Source organism: Pongo abelii, chromosome 11 (genome assembly GCF_028885655.2).
Source record: "Pongo abelii isolate AG06213 chromosome 11, NHGRI_mPonAbe1-v2.0_pri, whole genome shotgun sequence".
NCBI classification, from domain to species: Eukaryota; Metazoa; Chordata; class Mammalia; order Primates; family Hominidae; genus Pongo; species Pongo abelii.
Genome location: NC_071996.2, coordinates 80,939,483 through 80,957,773, shown reverse-complemented (window position 1 = coordinate 80,957,773; position 18,291 = coordinate 80,939,483). Strand labels below are relative to the sequence as shown.

Here is an 18,291-nt window from a genome sequence, read left to right as displayed (position 1 = left end):
AAATCATTAACCTCTTTCAACCTCAGTGTCCTCTATCTGTAAAATGAGGATAATAATATCTACCTTACAAGACACTGCAAGTCACAGGGTAGGCATCCAGTGTATGCACAGTGCTGCCCAAAGGCTGGCACACAGTAGGCACCCAATAAATAGCAGCTATCATCTCAGTTATAAACATGACAGGAATAAATGTCTAGGAAACTTATGCATTCCCATTGCCACAGAAAGATGACTTTCAAACACTTTGCTGGTGTCTGACACCTGGGAGCCCTTTTGGAAGTGAGGAAGCCATGCCTTCCATGACCATCATGTTACCCAGCAAACCCAGTAACCATGGTCAGCATCACCTCGTGATCAGGACATCAAAATTTGGTGAGAGAGCTGTCAACGTGAGTTGAGACAGACGGCCTAGATATTCTCTAATGGGAAGGCAACAGCAGTGATGGGAGCATAGATTTCATCCTTCTGAAGGTCTGCAGCAGAAGATGCATGTGGATTTTCCTTCAAAAAAGTTTTTTCTTTGCACTAGCATAAAATATTAAAATCACCAAAGCCAAAAGGCCATGGCTGAAGAAGTAGCAATTATACTACTTTCTCCATTATCTGGCCTTCACTGAAAGATGCAGAAGTGCATTAACAGTAGGTCTCTATATAAGCACCCTTAAAATGAATGAAAGTAGAAAATTTTAGAAACAGTGGCTGAAAAAAATCTACATAGCACACCTGGGAAATTCTGAAGGGAGAAAAGCAAAGTCAGCACAGTCCCATCCCTTCCTGCACAGAATTATGAATCAACCACTATAGCCTCACCATTGAACTGGTCTGTTTTAATACATCCTGTACTGTAAGAAATACCATGTGGACCCATCAAGTGGTCCATTGATAGCAAAGAGTAGTTCAGCAATATTGACTATGAAAGAGATAAAAGGTATGGGAATAAACAGCTTTTTAATTCCCACAGTTGCCTTTAAGTAGAAATAGAACCAGAGCTTACTGGTGAACTTCCTCCTTATTCTGTACTCATAACACTCAACAGCATAACTAAATCAGAGGAAACCACAGCAACCAGAGTATAAGCACATACGGATCATGCTTCATTACGGCAATTATAAACAAATGGCAAATCACATAGACAAATACCAGGGCATATAAAGAGCTAATGCTCTGGAACATGTAGAGTCAGTTTAAAGGCAGGAAAACTGTGACCTGAAAATAATACTAAAGTTAATCTGTAATTTTCTAAAAGGCTTTTAAAATTACCCAGGGTAAGGATTTTTCAGTATGATAATCACTTACATGATTTTGCTAACAATACAAGCAAAAAAAAAATTCCATATATATCATTTTAATATTTATGTAGGTTCATTTGAGGCAGAAAGTTGGACTGTTTTGATCACCCTTATAAACTGAGAGCATATCATTCATATATATATCATATTCATTCTTTCATTCAGCATTTATGAGAACATGTATTGATATCAGATCTTATATTTATGAGAATATATGTTCTTTCATTCAGCAAATATTCATCATATACAATATGTTCTCATAAATGTTTGCTGAATGAAAGAATAACTATTATATATAATATATATTATACATATATACGTATATATATACGTATATATATAGTGTCTAAGTTCCTGCTGAGACATAATTAAGTTAAATTACCGTGAGACCAAATGTAAGTAGGAAAGAAGACAAAAGGTGACCCATCTCATGCCTCAGCACCTCAAAGTGGTTTGAAAAACTTGTGCCAAGCTTCCTATGTGGCATGATATCCTTCATACTCATTTAACTTCTAATTTTATTCTTATCGAGGTAGGGTCTGCAATTTCATTATATTTTAATATAATACATAATGATATTTAATATTTGCTGACAATTTTATCATATTTACTACATTCCAAATACTGTTTTAAAGATATACACACACAAATTCATATAATATGACTTTTAGAAAAACACATTCCTTGCAGACATTTTGGGGGGAAAACAGAAAAATAGAAATTAAAACCACCCATAACCAGCAATAAACTTTTTCAATATTTTGATATATTTTCTTTCAGCTTTTTAAAATGCATATACACACTCAATTCTTAAAAACAAAATAAAAATTGTACTATTTTTTCAATTTAATAGCCTTTTTGTTTGTTTTTTGGTTTCAATTAGCAATACAGTCCTCCCTTGGTATCCTTGGGGGACTGACTCTAGGACCTTCTGCAGATACCAAAATCCACAGATCCTCAAATCCCTTATACATAATGCCATAGTATTTGCATATAACCTATGCACATCTTTCCATATACTTTAAATCATCTCCATATTACTTGTGATACCTAATACTATGTAAATGCGATATAAATAGTTGTTATACTGTATTGTTTTTTATTTGCATTATTTTGATTGTTGTGTTGTAGCAGGGGGGATATTTTCAATCCACAGCGGTTACATAAACCATGTTATGTATGTAACTCTTTATATGGCTCAACAATGGCTAGTTCAATCCACGGATCTGGAACCTGTGGCTACGGAGGTTTTAAAAGTAAAAGGTTCCCACAGCATTAAATATTCAAAAGCATTTTTAGCAGCTGTGCAATATTTCACTGTGTGGCTATGAGAGAGGTTATTTAAATACCTCCTGTTGAACATTAGACTGTTTCTAATTTTTTTACCACTATAAAAATGCTTTGATAAACATTTTTTTAATTGAAATCTTTAACATGTATCTTTGATTGTTTCCTTAGAATACATGTTTTTAGAAGTTGAGTTACTGGGTCCCATGGTATGACTTTTTAAAAAGACTTTAGATACATGTCACTAAATTTCACTCCAAAAAAGCTAAATCAATTAACATGCTTAGCAGTAGTGCAGGAGAGTATCTATTTCCTTGAAATCTCACCAGTGCTGGCTATTAAAATTTTTGAGAAATCAGCTCTTAATTGGGAGTTGAGGTCAGGAAGTCTGGCACTTGAAATATAAAACATACAGTATGTGCAGAACTTTCCTTTACTTTCATTAGAATATTTCACTTCCAGTGTAGGAGAGTTACAATGGATACCAGACAAAGGGAGATAAGATTTTCTGTTTGTCCAAGTTGAAAATCAAATAAAGCAGTTTTATAGACCTATGGTCCTTTGGGATGACGTTTTTATAGTTCTAATGAAACACCTAAAAATGTTCTCTGTAAAGTGATCATTTCCAAAACTGAGTGAGTAACAGTCTCCTGGGTGGCTTCTGTAAACAACAGATTCTCAGGCCTTTTCAAGGGCCTACTGAATGAGACCCTCTGGGCTTCATTAACTCATGATACCGTGGCCCTGTCTACTTGGTGTGATGCCTGAGAACCTAACAGGCAGTGCTAATCTTGGATCTGACAGACAAATTTGCTGCTATAAAAATGTCACCCAAAACCAGTCATCTCAAGGTAACAAGAGATAACCTCTAAAGTAAAAAACTGATAAAGGCAGGCCTAGAGAACTGAAAGGCTTTGGCAGGCACACCAGGGAAAGCAGTGAACAGACTCCTAACCAAGTAGCACTGGGTTATGACTCATCTGTGGGTAATGAATATCTGTGTGCCATTATATAATAGATAATGATATTTAATATTTGCTGACACTTTTGTCATATTTACTACATTCCAAATACTGTTTTAAAGCTACACACACACAAACTCATAAAATATGACCTTTAGGAAAACACATTGCAGGTAACAAATCTCTTTCTAGTGCTCTCAATATCAGCACATTTGACATGGACTGAACATGTACAGTAAACACCATGCAGCAGTGACAGAGATCTCCAAAAGGTGGCGATGCCAAGAAAGCTGTGGAGCTGCTCGTTGCATCTAATGGAAAGGTTAACAGCAGTTGTCAATAGAACTTCTCATTGCAAAAAGATGATCAAAACTTCTCATTCCAAAAGCAATGCGTGTAGTAAAAATGCAAAAAATTGAGAAAAGCACAGATAGCATAGAACTCACATATGATGGCAACAGTTCGTAATAACTATTAACATTTTAGTCTATGTACCATTTGATTCACAGTTTCCCAAGCCATCAAGGATGTGAAAAATTACTATTATTGCTCAAGGGAAAAAACGAGGAGGCAATACCTAACTCAAAAATGATTGACAAATGCTGCCTACAAGGTTCACTTCAAAGTATACAGGAGGCCTGGACATCCAGCTTGGCAAGCATTACAACATCTAATAGTGGAGGTGCAAGAACAAGGGCTCCAGAAACTGGGTTCCAGGGAGCAAATTCTATCTCCACTGCTCATTAGCTGTTGGCAAGACATTTCACCACTTTGGCCACACTTTGTTCTTTGAACAAAGTGATGACACTTCCAGCCTTCCACAGTGAGAGCTCATGAAATATTAGCTATTGCTGGTGTTATTCTATTGGTTTGTTCATAAACTTTGCCTAATATTTAGACTCTTCAAAATACCCAGTTTGCATCCAAGTAACAAAAATTGATTCCAGTCTGAGCTTTTGCAAACAAATATTATTTTCTCACTGACACTGGTCCTAAGTCCCAAAAAGTCGATTCCATGGGATGGGTGGAATCCCAAAAAGGCTAAACTGAAATTTGAATCAACTCAATAATTTAAATATACCTAGCACTCCAGAGAGGACACTGCAGATTTTCAGATCAGGTTAGTGTTTCTCTCTGAACTGACAGCTGGGTTCCAGGGTCATCCTGCAAATCCCTGGGTCCAGTGGAATTCTACACAGAGCTAATAATTCAGGTTATATTCCTCCTTACTGGTAAAACTGGAGGTGATTGTAATTGGAGGTTAGGTATCAAATCAGGGATGCTTGACTTTCTTTTCTCTAGAAATTAGAACATTTTTGTTTGAGATAACATTCTATTTTTCACAACTCAAAGAAATCCATTTCCTATTTAGAAGATTTGACACTGTTTCAAAGTAGTGATTTAGTTATTTCATCCAACAGAGCGATTTGAAGATGCTACAGAGGCTCAGTCGGAGGAGACACATTCAAATTCAGTTCATGTATATGCTGGGAGATCTTTTTATTAGCCTGTTTGTTCAATAAGAAAACTTGTTATGAAAACTTTGCACATAAAGGATAGATGTTGATGAGAGACATTTTTACTGGATGGTTTTCTAGGCACCTTCTGTACTTGAGTTTCCTGTATAACAGATGCTGCTGAAATCTGCTATGAATGGCCATGCCACTAGCCCATGGTTACACCAGCACATGGTCCCACTGAGTCACTGCTGGGGATGGCCTTAATATGTCACCAATGGGCTTTGAATGAACAGGCCACTGTTGGTTTTGAAATGTATTGCTGTTGATAATACACAGGAAACATTTTAGATACTCATGTAATTGAAATATATAGTTGTTAAAAGATGGACCATGATACTGAATATAGATTTTGTAAAAACTGGTAAGAAGATGAACTTCTAGCCTCTTATGACTCATTTATTTTTTATTATTTATATATTTTTCCTTAAAATGTTCTTTATTTTATTATCTCTGAGCTTCAGCAAACTTTGAGTCATTATGAGGGCTGGCTGGCTTTTTCTTCTTTGATTTTTCATTGAATAAAAAAAATTGACTCACTTAAGGATTTACAAGGTCTAACCTGGTGGAGATATATATAAGAATTCACCCATAACAGATGCTATCACCTGAAAATTATGCATTCCAAACCCTACATTCTCAGAGCCATAGTGTCTGATTTTCTGCTATGACTTGAAAATAATACAAATACAAATAATCATTGGCTCCAAATACAGGACTTGCTTTTGAAAATGCAGATCCTTGAGCATAATCCCAGAACTACTGAAAATGCCTCAGAAACATATATTTTGTTAAAATTCTCTAAAATATGTAAGCATAGGCCAGGCGCGGTGGCTCATGCTTGTAATCTCAGCACTTTGGGAGGCTGAGGCAGGTGGATCTCCTGAGATCAGGAATTTAAGACCAGCCTGCCCAACATGGGGAAACCCTGTCTCTACTAAAAATACGAAAATTAGCTGAGCATGGTGGTGGGCGCCTGTAATCCCAGTTACTCAGGAGGCTGTGGCGGGATAATTGCTTGAACCTGGGTGGCGGAGGTTGCAGTGAGCTGAGATCACACGATTGCACTCTAGCCTGGGCAACAAGAGCAAAACTCTGTCTCCAAAAAAAAAAAAAGAAAAGAAAGAAAGAAAGAAATGTAAGCATAAAAGTAATTATGGAAACAAAATCCAGTCAGTGGGTCACAAACTGAGTGACCTTATTATATAATGTGACCATAAAATACATACTGATCAGGAAGCAATAACCTTCGTTTTAAAATAAAGAGAGGCTGGGTGCGGTGGCTCATGCCTGAAATCTCAGCACTTTGGGAGGCTGAGGTGGGTGGATCACTTGAGGTCAGGAGTTTGAGACTAGCCTGGCAAACGTAGTGAAACCCCATCTCTACTAAAAGTACAAAAATTAGCCAGATGTGGTGGCAGGCGCCTGTAATCCCAGCTACTCGGGAGGCTGAGGTATCAGAATTACTTGAACCTGGGAGGCGGAGGTTGCAAAGAGCTGATATTGTGCCACTGCACTCCAGCCTGGGCGACAAAGCGAGACTCTGTCTCAAAAATAACCAAAATTGGCTGGGCATGGTGGTTCATGCCTGCAATCCCAGCACTTTGGGAGGCCGAGGCAGGCGATCACCAGAGGTCAGGAGTTCAAGACCAGCCTGGCCAACATGGTGAAACCCCATCTCTACTAAAAATACAAAGTTAGCAGGGCATGGTGGTGCACCTGTAATCCCAGCTACTCGGAAGGCTGAGGCAGGAGAATCGCTTGAACCCGGGAGGCGGAGGTTGCAGTGAGCCGAGATTGTGCCATTGCACTCCAGCCTGGGCAAAAAGAGCGAAACTCCATCTCAAAAAAAATAAAATAAAAATTAAAAAATTAGCTGGGCGTGGTGGTGCTCGCCTGTAGTCCCAGCTACTCTGGAGGCTGAGGCAGGAGAATCGCTTGAGCCCAGGTGGCGAAGGCTCCAGTGAGCTGAGATGGCACTACTGCACTCCAGCCTGGGCGACAGACTAAGACGCCATTTCAATTAAAAAAAAATCATAAATTAAATAAAATAAAGAGATACCTCCCACCCCCACCAATATGTTTAACACCTGTGCAGAAGAATGCGCCCAACTCTCTGCTTTTGTCTGCTTTTGTCCTTCACATGATTCCACTTATTCCATCACACATCCACTCTCAGGAGCAAGAGGAAGGGACTGTGCTCTCTTAGGTCCTCTCTGCTGCCTTTGGGCTGTCCTTCATTTACTCTCAAAATCCACTCTTGTGGGACTTGGAACTCCAAACCATATCATCTTCTCTCCCTGTTGTCATCTCCTGACCTCATGATTATTCCTTCGCAGCTATCAAGACCTCTGGAGCTGAGCTCCCAATCTTCTCTCCATCCTGACTTCTCATTCATTCATTTATTCCTTCTAGTATATCTTGAGCATACCAAATGTGAGGCGCTGTACAAGGTGCTAGGAATACATTATTGAGTGAAATAAAACCCTGTTTTCATAGGGCTTACATTTCAGTGTTAGGGAATACAGGAAGGGGATACAGACATAAACAGGAAACAAATACAAAACCAAATAGATAACATGCCAGGTGGTAGTTAATGCTTTAAAGAAAAATCGAACCAGCTAAGTGGACAAGGAGAGATGGGTACATGCAGGGAAGGGTAGAGAAGGCTGCCCAAAGAGGGTATATTTGGAGACTGAGCCAAGTGTGTGACAAACCGGGGGATGGCTAGATGAAAAGCAGGTGAGGATGAGGGGACCAGAAGTGCAAAGGCCCTGAGGTGGGTGTGCTCTTAGCACATCTGAGGAATGTACTGGAGAGAACCACATAAAGGGAACGTGGTATGCGCTCAGAGGGCCAGGCAGAACCAGATTATGAATGGCATTGTAGACAGTGGTCAGCAATTCAATATTATTTGGACAGAGATGGGAAGTCACTGGAGGGCTTGGTGCAGAAGAGTGGCTCAATCTGACTTAGGTTGTGAAGGAATTACTCCAACTGCTCTGTAAAGAATGACCTGCATGTTGGGCAAGGACAGAAGCAGGGAGACCCACTGGAAAACTATGACGATAGTCCAGGTGAGAAATGACGGTGGCTCAGACCAAGATGGAGGGGGAGGAGGTGGCAAGCAGTCATCAGATTCCAGGTATATCATGAAGGTAGAACCAACGGGATGATTCCTGGATTCCTGGATTTCTCACCAAATGAAAGAATGGAGTTGTCATTTACTGAGGCAGTGTAAGCTGGGCAGGAGTATATTTGAGAGGGCAATTAAGAGTTCAGTTTTGAGGCTGGGTGCAGTGGCTCACGCCTGTAATCCCCACACTTTGGGAGGCCGAGGTGGGCGGATCACGAGGTCAGGAGATCGAGACCATCCTGGCTAACATGGTGAAACCCTGTCTCTACTAAAAATTCAAAAAATTAGCCGGGCGCGGTGGCGGGCACCTGTAGTCCCAGCTACTTAGGAGGCTGAGGCGGGAGAATGGCGTGAACCAGGAGGCAGAGCTTGCAGTGAGCCGAGATCACGCCACTGCACTCCAGTCTAGGCAACAGAGCAAGACTCCGTCTCAAAAAAAAAAAAAAAAAAAAAAGAGTTCAGTTTTGGGCATGTTAAACTTAAGGTGGTTTCTTAAAATCCAAGTTGAAATCACCCTTGGTAAGTTAAATATTACTGTGACTGACCTACTGACATCCAGGATCAGGAATTACAAATCCAAATGCTTTAAAGGGCAAGTCAGTCAACACAAGTAAGTATTGAGGGCAGGTGAAGACTGTAGCTGATCAAAGAGTAAATATCCCAACTACACTGGAAGCCATTATTGAGCCCAGTCTACTGTTGTCATCGGAAATCTGGGATCAATGTCCCTAAACCTTCCAATTTTTTCATAGAAGGAAGAATCTGAATTTGTAACAATCAAATCTTACAGGGGAAAAAGTTCCACAGTCTACTACATTCTAGAAGTACTCAGTTAAATAAAAAGTTCTTACTTCGGGACTTATCGGTGTCCTTAATTTTGTAATGCACATTGCAAACGATATTTTGTTTAGCACTTCTCTAACTTATTTGACAGAAGAACTCTCTTTTAATACAACATCTCAAGGGGCAAATATTCCTCGGCACACACTTTGGGGAATGCTGGTTTATTGGTAAGTCCTAGGTGTTTCATCAACAACCCTTATGCTCCCTCTTGGAATGTTTTAGGGCATATATTAACATGTTTATTGCAGCTTAATGAGTCATAGTTGATCACACACACAAAGAGCCAATTTTGCTAGATGTTCTAACAGCTCATATCAGATTTAGTGAAATGCAAATGGAACAATTATTAAAGTCTTCTAACTTGTTAAATAACTAAGAGGAGTCTTGATGCTATCATTGGTGAAGAAACACTTGCTGAGATCACAGGGGCACTGAGTCATTTTATTTCCTAGCTCCTCTCCCTTCTTTACCAATTATGCTACCTAATGTAGTGACAGGAAGGACAGCTAATTACTATTATGCACAGATGTTCTTTGTTTTACTTATCCATGAGGAAGGAAGAAGAGAAGAACAAATAAATCAGGAATGGAAAATTTGTAATAAAAATACAAAACTAATGTTGTTGCAGGTCTTTAAAATATATCCTCCAGGATATATTAAAACATTTGAGGTTCAAGGCTGGTCTCTGAAGACTTAAGAGTACATAGTCTGTTTAAGAGAGCTCACAATACAGATGAGGAGATCAGTACATAAAAAGATAAGCAATATAGAACTGTCAAATATTGTCAAAAAGGTCTATAAAAGTTCAGAGAAAGGAGAGGGTAAAGTGGGTTTGCGTGGCCAGTGGGAGTGTCATATGAGCCGGTCTTTGATGCATAGGGAGGCATCAGGTTGAGAGGAGGGTGGTAGGAATTCCATGCAGGAAAGGCAAGTAGAGATAAAGACAGGGCAGTTTAGGACTATGATCAGACAAGACTGTTGAGGTTGGGAGGAAAATGGAACACAAGCCTGGACCAGATCATGCTAGACATGGGGTTCCAAGTAAGAAACTGTGGCCTTAATTGTGTAGGTAACAATGAGTCTGATGGATTTTGAGCATGAATCTGCCCTACTCAGGACATTTGAAATGGTGAGGCCATAAGTGAGATAGTGAGGCAAGCACACTCTGCAGGATCCTGGGTAGAGGTGATAAGTGCTGGGCGAGGGAACTGACAGTGGGAATAGAAGGAAATTATAATATTATGAAGGAGGAAATGATCAATAGGACTTGTTAACCTATTGAATGTGGGAGAAGCAAAGGAGAAAGACAGACATTGACCCTGGATCTCTAAGAGAATGGTTATCCTGATAGCAAACTGGTTTATACGTATTGATTTAAGACACAGTGGTACCGCTCAAGCAGCAGTGCATTTAAGTAGAAATGCTCAATCAATTCATTAGTGACCTAGGATTAGAACTTGAGAAGGAAAGGCAAATAATGTACATTAAGATACCACTGTATTCTCAGCTATGTGCTAGATCCTAATTTAGGAGAGAAATGGGGCTGGAGTTTGCAATTTGGCACCATCTGCATAGATGTCAGTCAAATCAGGAGAATGGAAAGGATTCAATGAAGCCAAATTTATCACACTTTCTGTATGTCCCTTCACTATGAAAACAGTTATCACACAAAAATAGATGCATATAAAAAACACTACATCACATCACATCACATGATCACTCAAAATATCTGAGTTCCCTAAGTTAATTCTGAGGTTTAGGCAGTGATTGAGATAAGGAAGGAAAAACAGAACTGTAATTGATCTCTTCTATTCTTCTCTCCCCTGAGGGAGGTAGACAGACACAAAACAGGAGTCAGGAAGGAACCAGGGAAGAAAGTTTTTGGGAGCGTTTCCACCTGCTGAGATAAATAGGAGTAAAAATAAACTCTCTCCTTAAAGAATAATAACCCTCTGAAAAGCATCTCTTACTTTTCTAGAACTCATTATCAATGTACAGACATGCTCCTTTCATTCCCATCATAAAACTTTCCATTCACAAGCCAGTGAGGAGTCACACATTCCACCTTCACACTCCCTCCGGCACACCAGGGTCTCTGTTTCCCTGTTGCTTTGTGTGCCCATCCTGGAGCTCGGGTGCAACAGGCAGAATAACAATGCATGATATATGTTTCTACAGGAGTCATCCGTCTTTCCCATTTGCCACAATTCTCCAGGGTGAGCTGGGTCAACTGCTTCCTTCTTCCCAGCAGTCAGGAAGGTCATGCTGCTTACAATGACTCTCTCTCTGTTTAAATGCCCAGGGAAGGGAAAAATGGAGGAGCCATAACAAGAAAGAACAGCAGGGCAGGCAAAGGTAGACTAAATTTGCAAACTTAGAAAGCATTTCAGAATATAGTAGTTATTTAATATAAAAGTGCTTCCATTCCTGGTACTCTCACTTTCTTTGACTCTGTAAGTGCAATATAGTAAATATTATAACTGTGTGTAATCACAGATTTAATGGCATGACTACTTCTAAAGAACCGAATATAGGTGTCGTCTTTGAACTCAATAACAAAAGACACCAGTATCAAAAGTTCCCCAAGACCCTGGAGTAGAAACACCTGCCTTAGGATCTGTGAAAGATATACACATTAGCACCCCTGGATTCTTACAGATTCTCCTGGAATTTCTTGCTAAAAAGGGAGAGAGAGTGTTGGGAGGGTTTCCTAAAAAGCATCCCCAGCAGTGTATTTGCACTATCAAAAATGAATTCATATATGGAAGTGGCTGTCTCAAGACCCACGTCTATATGATGGCCAATTGAATGACTGATGCTCACACTCCTAGAAACTAGGTAATATGCTTTGAAAACATAAAACAGGGGGTGAGGGGTGGAGGGGGTGAAGGAGAACCTGCATGATGCTCACTAATTGAAAGTTGCCAAAACAGAAAGCTTTTATAAAAAGGTAATAACACCTACTTATTGGGAATTTCCAGTTACACAACCAAGATACTATCACAAGACAAATTATGATGGAAAATAATTATGCTCAGACCTGTGCTGGCTGAAATAACAACCTGTTTTGACAATGAAGAACATTCATACGATGAATGCTCACATAACCCTGCCAGCAGAATTGCCACTTCAACAGTAATGACATAACAAAAATAACTTGCAAAATTGGCTCAAATGGGACCATGGGCGTTTTCTACCATGATTAAGTAATAACCTTTTACTTCCTCTGTTGCCTGTAAACATTGTTTGGGTTCTCACAGCTCTTAATTCCTGGTATTACAATTTTATCTGTAATCTAATTCCTGAATCTAGCTGTTACCAGATTCCACAAAATACCAAACAGAGTTAGTGCTTGGCAGCCCAGTAACAGCCTTATAGGAAGATGTCCTTTGCAGGGTTCATAGTTCCCTTTCCACCTTCATGAACGAAGAGAAGAGTGCTCAAGTTCTTGATGCTGGCTCCCCCTCCAGGTGCAGGGAGGAAAAGACGGCAGGGCTTCCCATAGCCATCCTACCAGCCTTCTGTGACTGTCTTCTAAAAAAGAGTCCTAAATCACAGAGAAGCAAGAGTGGGAGCTTCATGACATCAACGAATGTACCTACAGAAAATAATGATTTTTCACTTGGAATAAAAGACTTTACAACAAAATTTCAGAATTAATTAGCAACCCCATCCTATCTCAATGGTATTGCATTTGCATAAAACAACCAAAGGCACTTAATGCTCTTCTCTTACCTGCCTACTGTCCCTTTGGGAGGATATTGAAGAGGAGGCACTTCTATGGGTTGGAGTGGATGTTTTATGAGCAGGGGAAATGACCTTCTCATCTGAACTCATCGCTGCAGTTAGAGTCTAGTTTTATGCACTTAAGACCATCCCAATCTTCTCTCAAATCCACAAACAAAGAAGTAGATGATTTTTCAGCTTCATTCCATTTCATGAATCAGGTTTGACTAGAAAAGAGCAGGCAATATTGAGGGTGTCCAAACCACCTAAAAGCAAAACAAATAAGCCTCATATAAGTAATTAAAAGTCAAATTAAAATCATTATCTTTAGGATGAAATATTAATTTGTGTTAGTGAGAGAAGGAACTCTGACACATTAGGAAATACTTCCTCTAGATTTTAAGGTAGAAGATGAAGGTGTCAGTATGTAAAAAAAAAAAAAAAAAAAAAAAAAAGACTGTCAACAAGCAAAATGGGAAGAAATCATGTACTAAAGTCATATTCTCTCCTCTTGCATTTTCTTTGTTTTAAAGCAGATTATAATGCTATATTTGAGACCCTAATGCCAAAGACGCCAGATTCTCCTCCGGAAACATAATCTCGCCTGCCCAATGGACTAGAATAAGAGCTTGGTTCATGTTTGTCTTCAGTTTAGTTTAGCTATGTCATGTATGTGACGGTTAATCCAACACAAAGTAGTCAGTTACAAAAGAGTTAACACATTGTGTGCATCCTGTAATCCAGGATTTGTGAAGGATCAAGGAATACATATATCCACAGTTATTTGTACCTCAAAACTATAGCATGCCTACAAGTGACTCTCAACAATCAACATGCTCGCAAACATCTACAGATTGACAGGTTATCTTACAGCAGAGGTAAATGGAGTTCCTTCACTTATACACAGCCAACAGCCACTTCAATTTTTTTACTTGGATTCATGTAAGGAAGGTTTGCATTGTTAGTATTAAGGTTAAAATCTTGTGTCAGAGAGAAGCTCTTAAATTGGCCTTGTCTCCAACACAGCTATGCTAAAAAATGTTAAAAGGTAAGCACTATGGTATAACATTAAAAGCTTAAAAATAATATTTCCCAAAAGATAGACAATTAAAGTGAACTTTATCCTCTTACAAGAAGAAGGTCACATTCTAGCCCCCATCTTAATGCTAATATCTTCTTGGAGGAAGTACAGAACACCAGAACACTTGTGTAGGCTTGTTAGCACAGGTTGGGAAGGAAAGCTGCTAGCAGGAAACAGAAATCAATTTTTAGGCCACGAAAAAGTGAGACCTGAACTTCAGTCTAGAGGGTGAGACACTGAATTAGATAAACAAAAAAAGATGGAGATATATGGGCATTATGAAGACAGTGACTGAGGTGAACTAATGGATCTGGGAGTTAGAGCTGAGGTCCAAAGAATGAGGAGTTTACTAGGTACCAGGGTGTCTGGCGTGACATGATCAACAGATGAGTGGTAGCCAATATGACTAGAGTCACAGATATGGTGATATGGTGGTAAAAGAAATGCAGAGGCCAGTCCCTGCAGGACCTTGTAGGCCACGACAGTTGCTATGGTCTGAATATGTGCACCAAAATTCATGTGTTAGAAACCTAACCCCAATGCAACAGTATTGGGAAGTGAGGCCTAATGGGAGGTGTTTAGGTCATGAGGGTGGAGCCCTTGTGACTAGGTTAGTGCCACTATATAAACAGCTTGTGATATGGTTTGGTTGTGTTCCCACCCACATCTCATCTTGAATTGTAGTTCCCATAATCCCCATGTCATGGGAGGAACCAGATGGGAAGTAATTTGATCTTGGGGGCGGTTACCCTCATCCTGTCCTCATGAGAGGTCAGACCTGATGGTTTTGTAAGGGGCTTTCTCCTCTTTTGTTTGGCATTTCTCCTTGCTGCTGACATGTGAAGAAGGAAGTGTTTGCTTCCCCTTCTGCCATGATTATAAGTTTCCTAAGGCCTCCCCAGCCATGCAGAACTGTGAGTCAATTAAACCTCTTTCCTTTATAAATTAGGCATTCTTGGGTATGTCTTTATTAGCAGCATGAGAATTGACTAATACAGCTTGTGGGAGTGGGTTCTCTCTCTTCTGCTTTCCTGCCATATGAGGACATGAGGTTCCTCCTCTCCAGAGGATGCAGCATTTGAAGTGCCTCTTGGGAGCAGAGAGACAGGGCCCTAACCTGCTGGTGCCTTGATTTCCCAGCCTTCAGAACTGTGAGAAAGAAATTTATGTTCTTTATAACTTACCCAGTCTTGGGTATTCTGTTATAGAAGCACAAGTGGACTAAGACATTGGCATTTTGATTTTTATCATAAGCATGAGAAGCCATCAAGACGTAACCAGATTTGTGCTACTAAAGGGTGATTTTGGCAGCTGTGGGGAGACTCCAAGTGGGGAAGTAAAGAAGATGAGGAGGGCCCAATCAGGACTCAGGAGAGGATGGGAGAGTGCTGGCAGAAATTCCAACACTGAGTCCTGTGTCCTGTGACTGGACATGGTGGGGGAGGCAGGGTTGAGGCTAAATCTCAGGTCTCTGGCATTCCGAGCAAGAAATGGTCAAAGGAAATCCAAGATCCATCAGAAAGTCATGACTGTGGTTAGAGACGTTGCTGAAGACATTCAATTGGAGACAAACTCTTGGAAATGTAGGTCTGGAGCTACTAGAGTTTAATAGACTATGGTAATGATACAGATATAGTAATCTGTATTACTAGATTACTAGGGATTACTAGACTACGGTAATGATACAGATATAGTAATCAGATCCTTTAAGATCATGTAAATTTCACATGTGCCAGTAAATGAAATTTTATATGGTCCTATAGTTATATTTTTAATAATGGATTATGTCACCCTGAATGTGTTATTCAGGATTTTAATGGTCACCTGTTTATAGAGAATACCTAAAAGAACAATCCCAATAATTACAGGGGGAATTGTTATAAACTGTGAAAACTGGACATTCTAGTGAATAGAACTTGTAATCCAGTCTTAAAATTTCAACTTCACTGTCGCCACAGGAAAAACGAAAGCTACTTTCCTCCAAACTGGGAGACTTTCTCTTGAAACAAAATTAGTCTTTGGAAAAACAGAAATGGAAAGCGCTGTATATCTCTTCTGTGAGCTAGAGATAGTTTCATTCATTATTGGCAAAAGGTAGTAATAAACCTCCATTTGATAGACGATCATCTAATCTTTTTGCTTTATGAAGGCATTCTAATAAGTGAGTAAAGTTTCTGATGCCAAGCTGTGGTGCCAGCAAACAGAATGTACAGACACTGCTCGGATCCTTGATTTGAAGTACTTAGGTTTCTGGTCCAAGATGTTTTACAAGTAGATGCTGACTTTTGAGCCAAAAAGGAGGTACTTTTGTGATATGTTCAAGTGCTCCCAAGGGATGAGGTTGTAACAACCTAACTCACTAAACTGAAATCCATTTGGAAGTAAATTCAATCCAAGGTATATTTCCTCTGCTGGATTTTTTCATTTAAAAAACTGTACTTTTTTCATTAACATCAATGCTAACACCTTGATTTTTGTTTTAATTTAAAATGACATTTTTCAGGATAACTTGTTTATGATAAAAGGGCAACATTTCAGTTGAACTACAGTTAAAATATGTTGAATAATAGCAAAATGAAGAAAAAGAGAACTTAATTCATTCCAATAATTGTTTTTGAGGTTATTGTTGTTGTTTCTATGATTTTTGTTATTTTTTAACAGAAAGGGTTTCAAGTACTTAATATAAAGTTGAATGAGATGCCCTTTAAAGATTATTCCAACCAATTTTCAATCAAGTGTTTGACCACCTGCTCTTTTTCAAATGCATTATAAAAGTAAGTCTAAACTCTGAGAGAAGGTTATTCTTTATTCTTAGAGTGTAGGAATTGCTATAACACAAAAAAAGTCATCTATACGAAAGAACATTTTCAGAAATTGCCTAAACAATATTCTAAACCAAAGAAAGGCCATAAATTTTAAAGTCAACACCAACATAATTACTATACTCAATGAGAAAAGTATTGTGGCTGAAAATAACAGCAATACGAGAGAGCTGAACATCTAATTTTTCTGTCTCATTCTTCCTTTATAACAGTGGGAACACTACAAGTATTGCTAAGTGCTGTAACATTTGCATTTTCATTGAGTGGCATAAATCTCAGATTTATGACCCAGGGACCTAATTAAAGCAAAAGCTGGTAGGGAAGGCTTCTAGAACTTGCTGTTCAAAGGCATCATAAATTGTATGTGTCCAGAAAAACACTTAAGATTGGGGACCACTTACCCTGGGCTAAGTTGTAATGTGTCACAACCAAGCCCCAAATGTCTTTCTCACAGTCCTGAAGGCTGATAAATCAAGGCACCAGTAGGTTAGGGCCCCGTCTCTCTGCTTCCAAGAGGCTTACAAGAAAAGTTTATTTTTAGCTCATTTACATGTCCTTTAGGTCAGCTGCAGACCTACCTTGAGTCCTCTTCATTCCAGGCTTAACAAACAGCCCCCAGGAGAGGCAGGGCAAAGAGCCATTGCAGAACCGTGGGATGGTTCTTAGAGCTTTTGCTTGCAGGTGGTACAGGTTAGCTCACTCACGTTTTATTGGCCAAAACAAGTCACATGGCCTAGGTGAGTCAATGATGCATGAAACTATAGTTCTCCCAGTGGGCGAGGCAGTAGATATTTGGGTATAATGATAATTTACTATATAAACTATAGGAAAAGATTAAAATACAGTTGAAAATATTTAAATTGACTCCAGTTACAGCACTGAGAGATAACCCTTGTTAACATTTTTGGTTCTACTTTAATCAAAGTAGGAGAATAATATTCACACTATCTGCAATATGGTTTTTCGATCAATAATATATCACTAATGGCTTTTCTGATAAACAAAGAAACTTCAACAATACCATTCTTAATCATTACAAATAAGACTACCACACAGATATACCACAATACATTTAACCATTCTTCTTTTGGGACATTTAGGTTGTACTTGGTATATTTTGGAACAATGAGATTTATCACAAGAGTTTGTAATAGTTATACATTTAGTTTTGATCATTATAAAAATGACCCTTTTCATTCCTTTTAATACTTTTTGTTTTGCTTTATCTGATATCATCTCTTCCCTTTCCGCTTGCAAGTGATTAAATAAACTTTGTCCATCCTTCCCATTTAAACTTCCTGTATATTTTATATTATGTGTCCCTCTAGTAATGATCAGGTTGAATTGTTCAAAAAATCTAATTTTAGTGAAGTATTTCCAATTTCTATTTAATGTTATAACTAATAATTGATCTTACCCCTGCCATATCATTTTGTACTTTCTATTTTTTTGGTTCTTCTTTGTTTCCTTTAATGCTTGATGGCTTTGCTTGGTAATCTGGCTTTTGCAGCATACTGACTTTCATATGGTTTTAATAGCCTTTTATATTTGACAATAATTTGAAAGATATAATTCTCCTTTTAAAGTTCTATTTCCATTTCCCTTTACGTTTCTCTAAATCATGCTGG

At 38.9% G+C, this 18,291-nt stretch overlaps 1 protein-coding gene across 33 annotated transcripts in view; it reads right to left on the bottom strand.

Moving 5' to 3' along the window:
• The window catches only part of OSBPL6 (oxysterol binding protein like 6), a 199,656-nt gene that overhangs the window by 73,487 nt on the left and 107,878 nt on the right, over positions 1 to 18,291 (bottom strand). For 29 of the 33 annotated variants that reach the window (XM_003776032.5, XM_063712878.1, XM_063712873.1 and 26 more), the window contains one exon: positions 12,770 to 13,026. In XM_003776032.5, the coding sequence (XP_003776080.2) occupies positions 12,770 to 12,871 (102 nt within the window). In that variant the 5' untranslated portion in view covers positions 12,872 to 13,026. The remainder of the gene's footprint in view (positions 1 to 12,769; positions 13,027 to 18,291) is intronic. The other 4 variants (XM_063712875.1, XM_054549547.2, XM_063712884.1 and 1 more) reach the window with 1 other exon arrangement.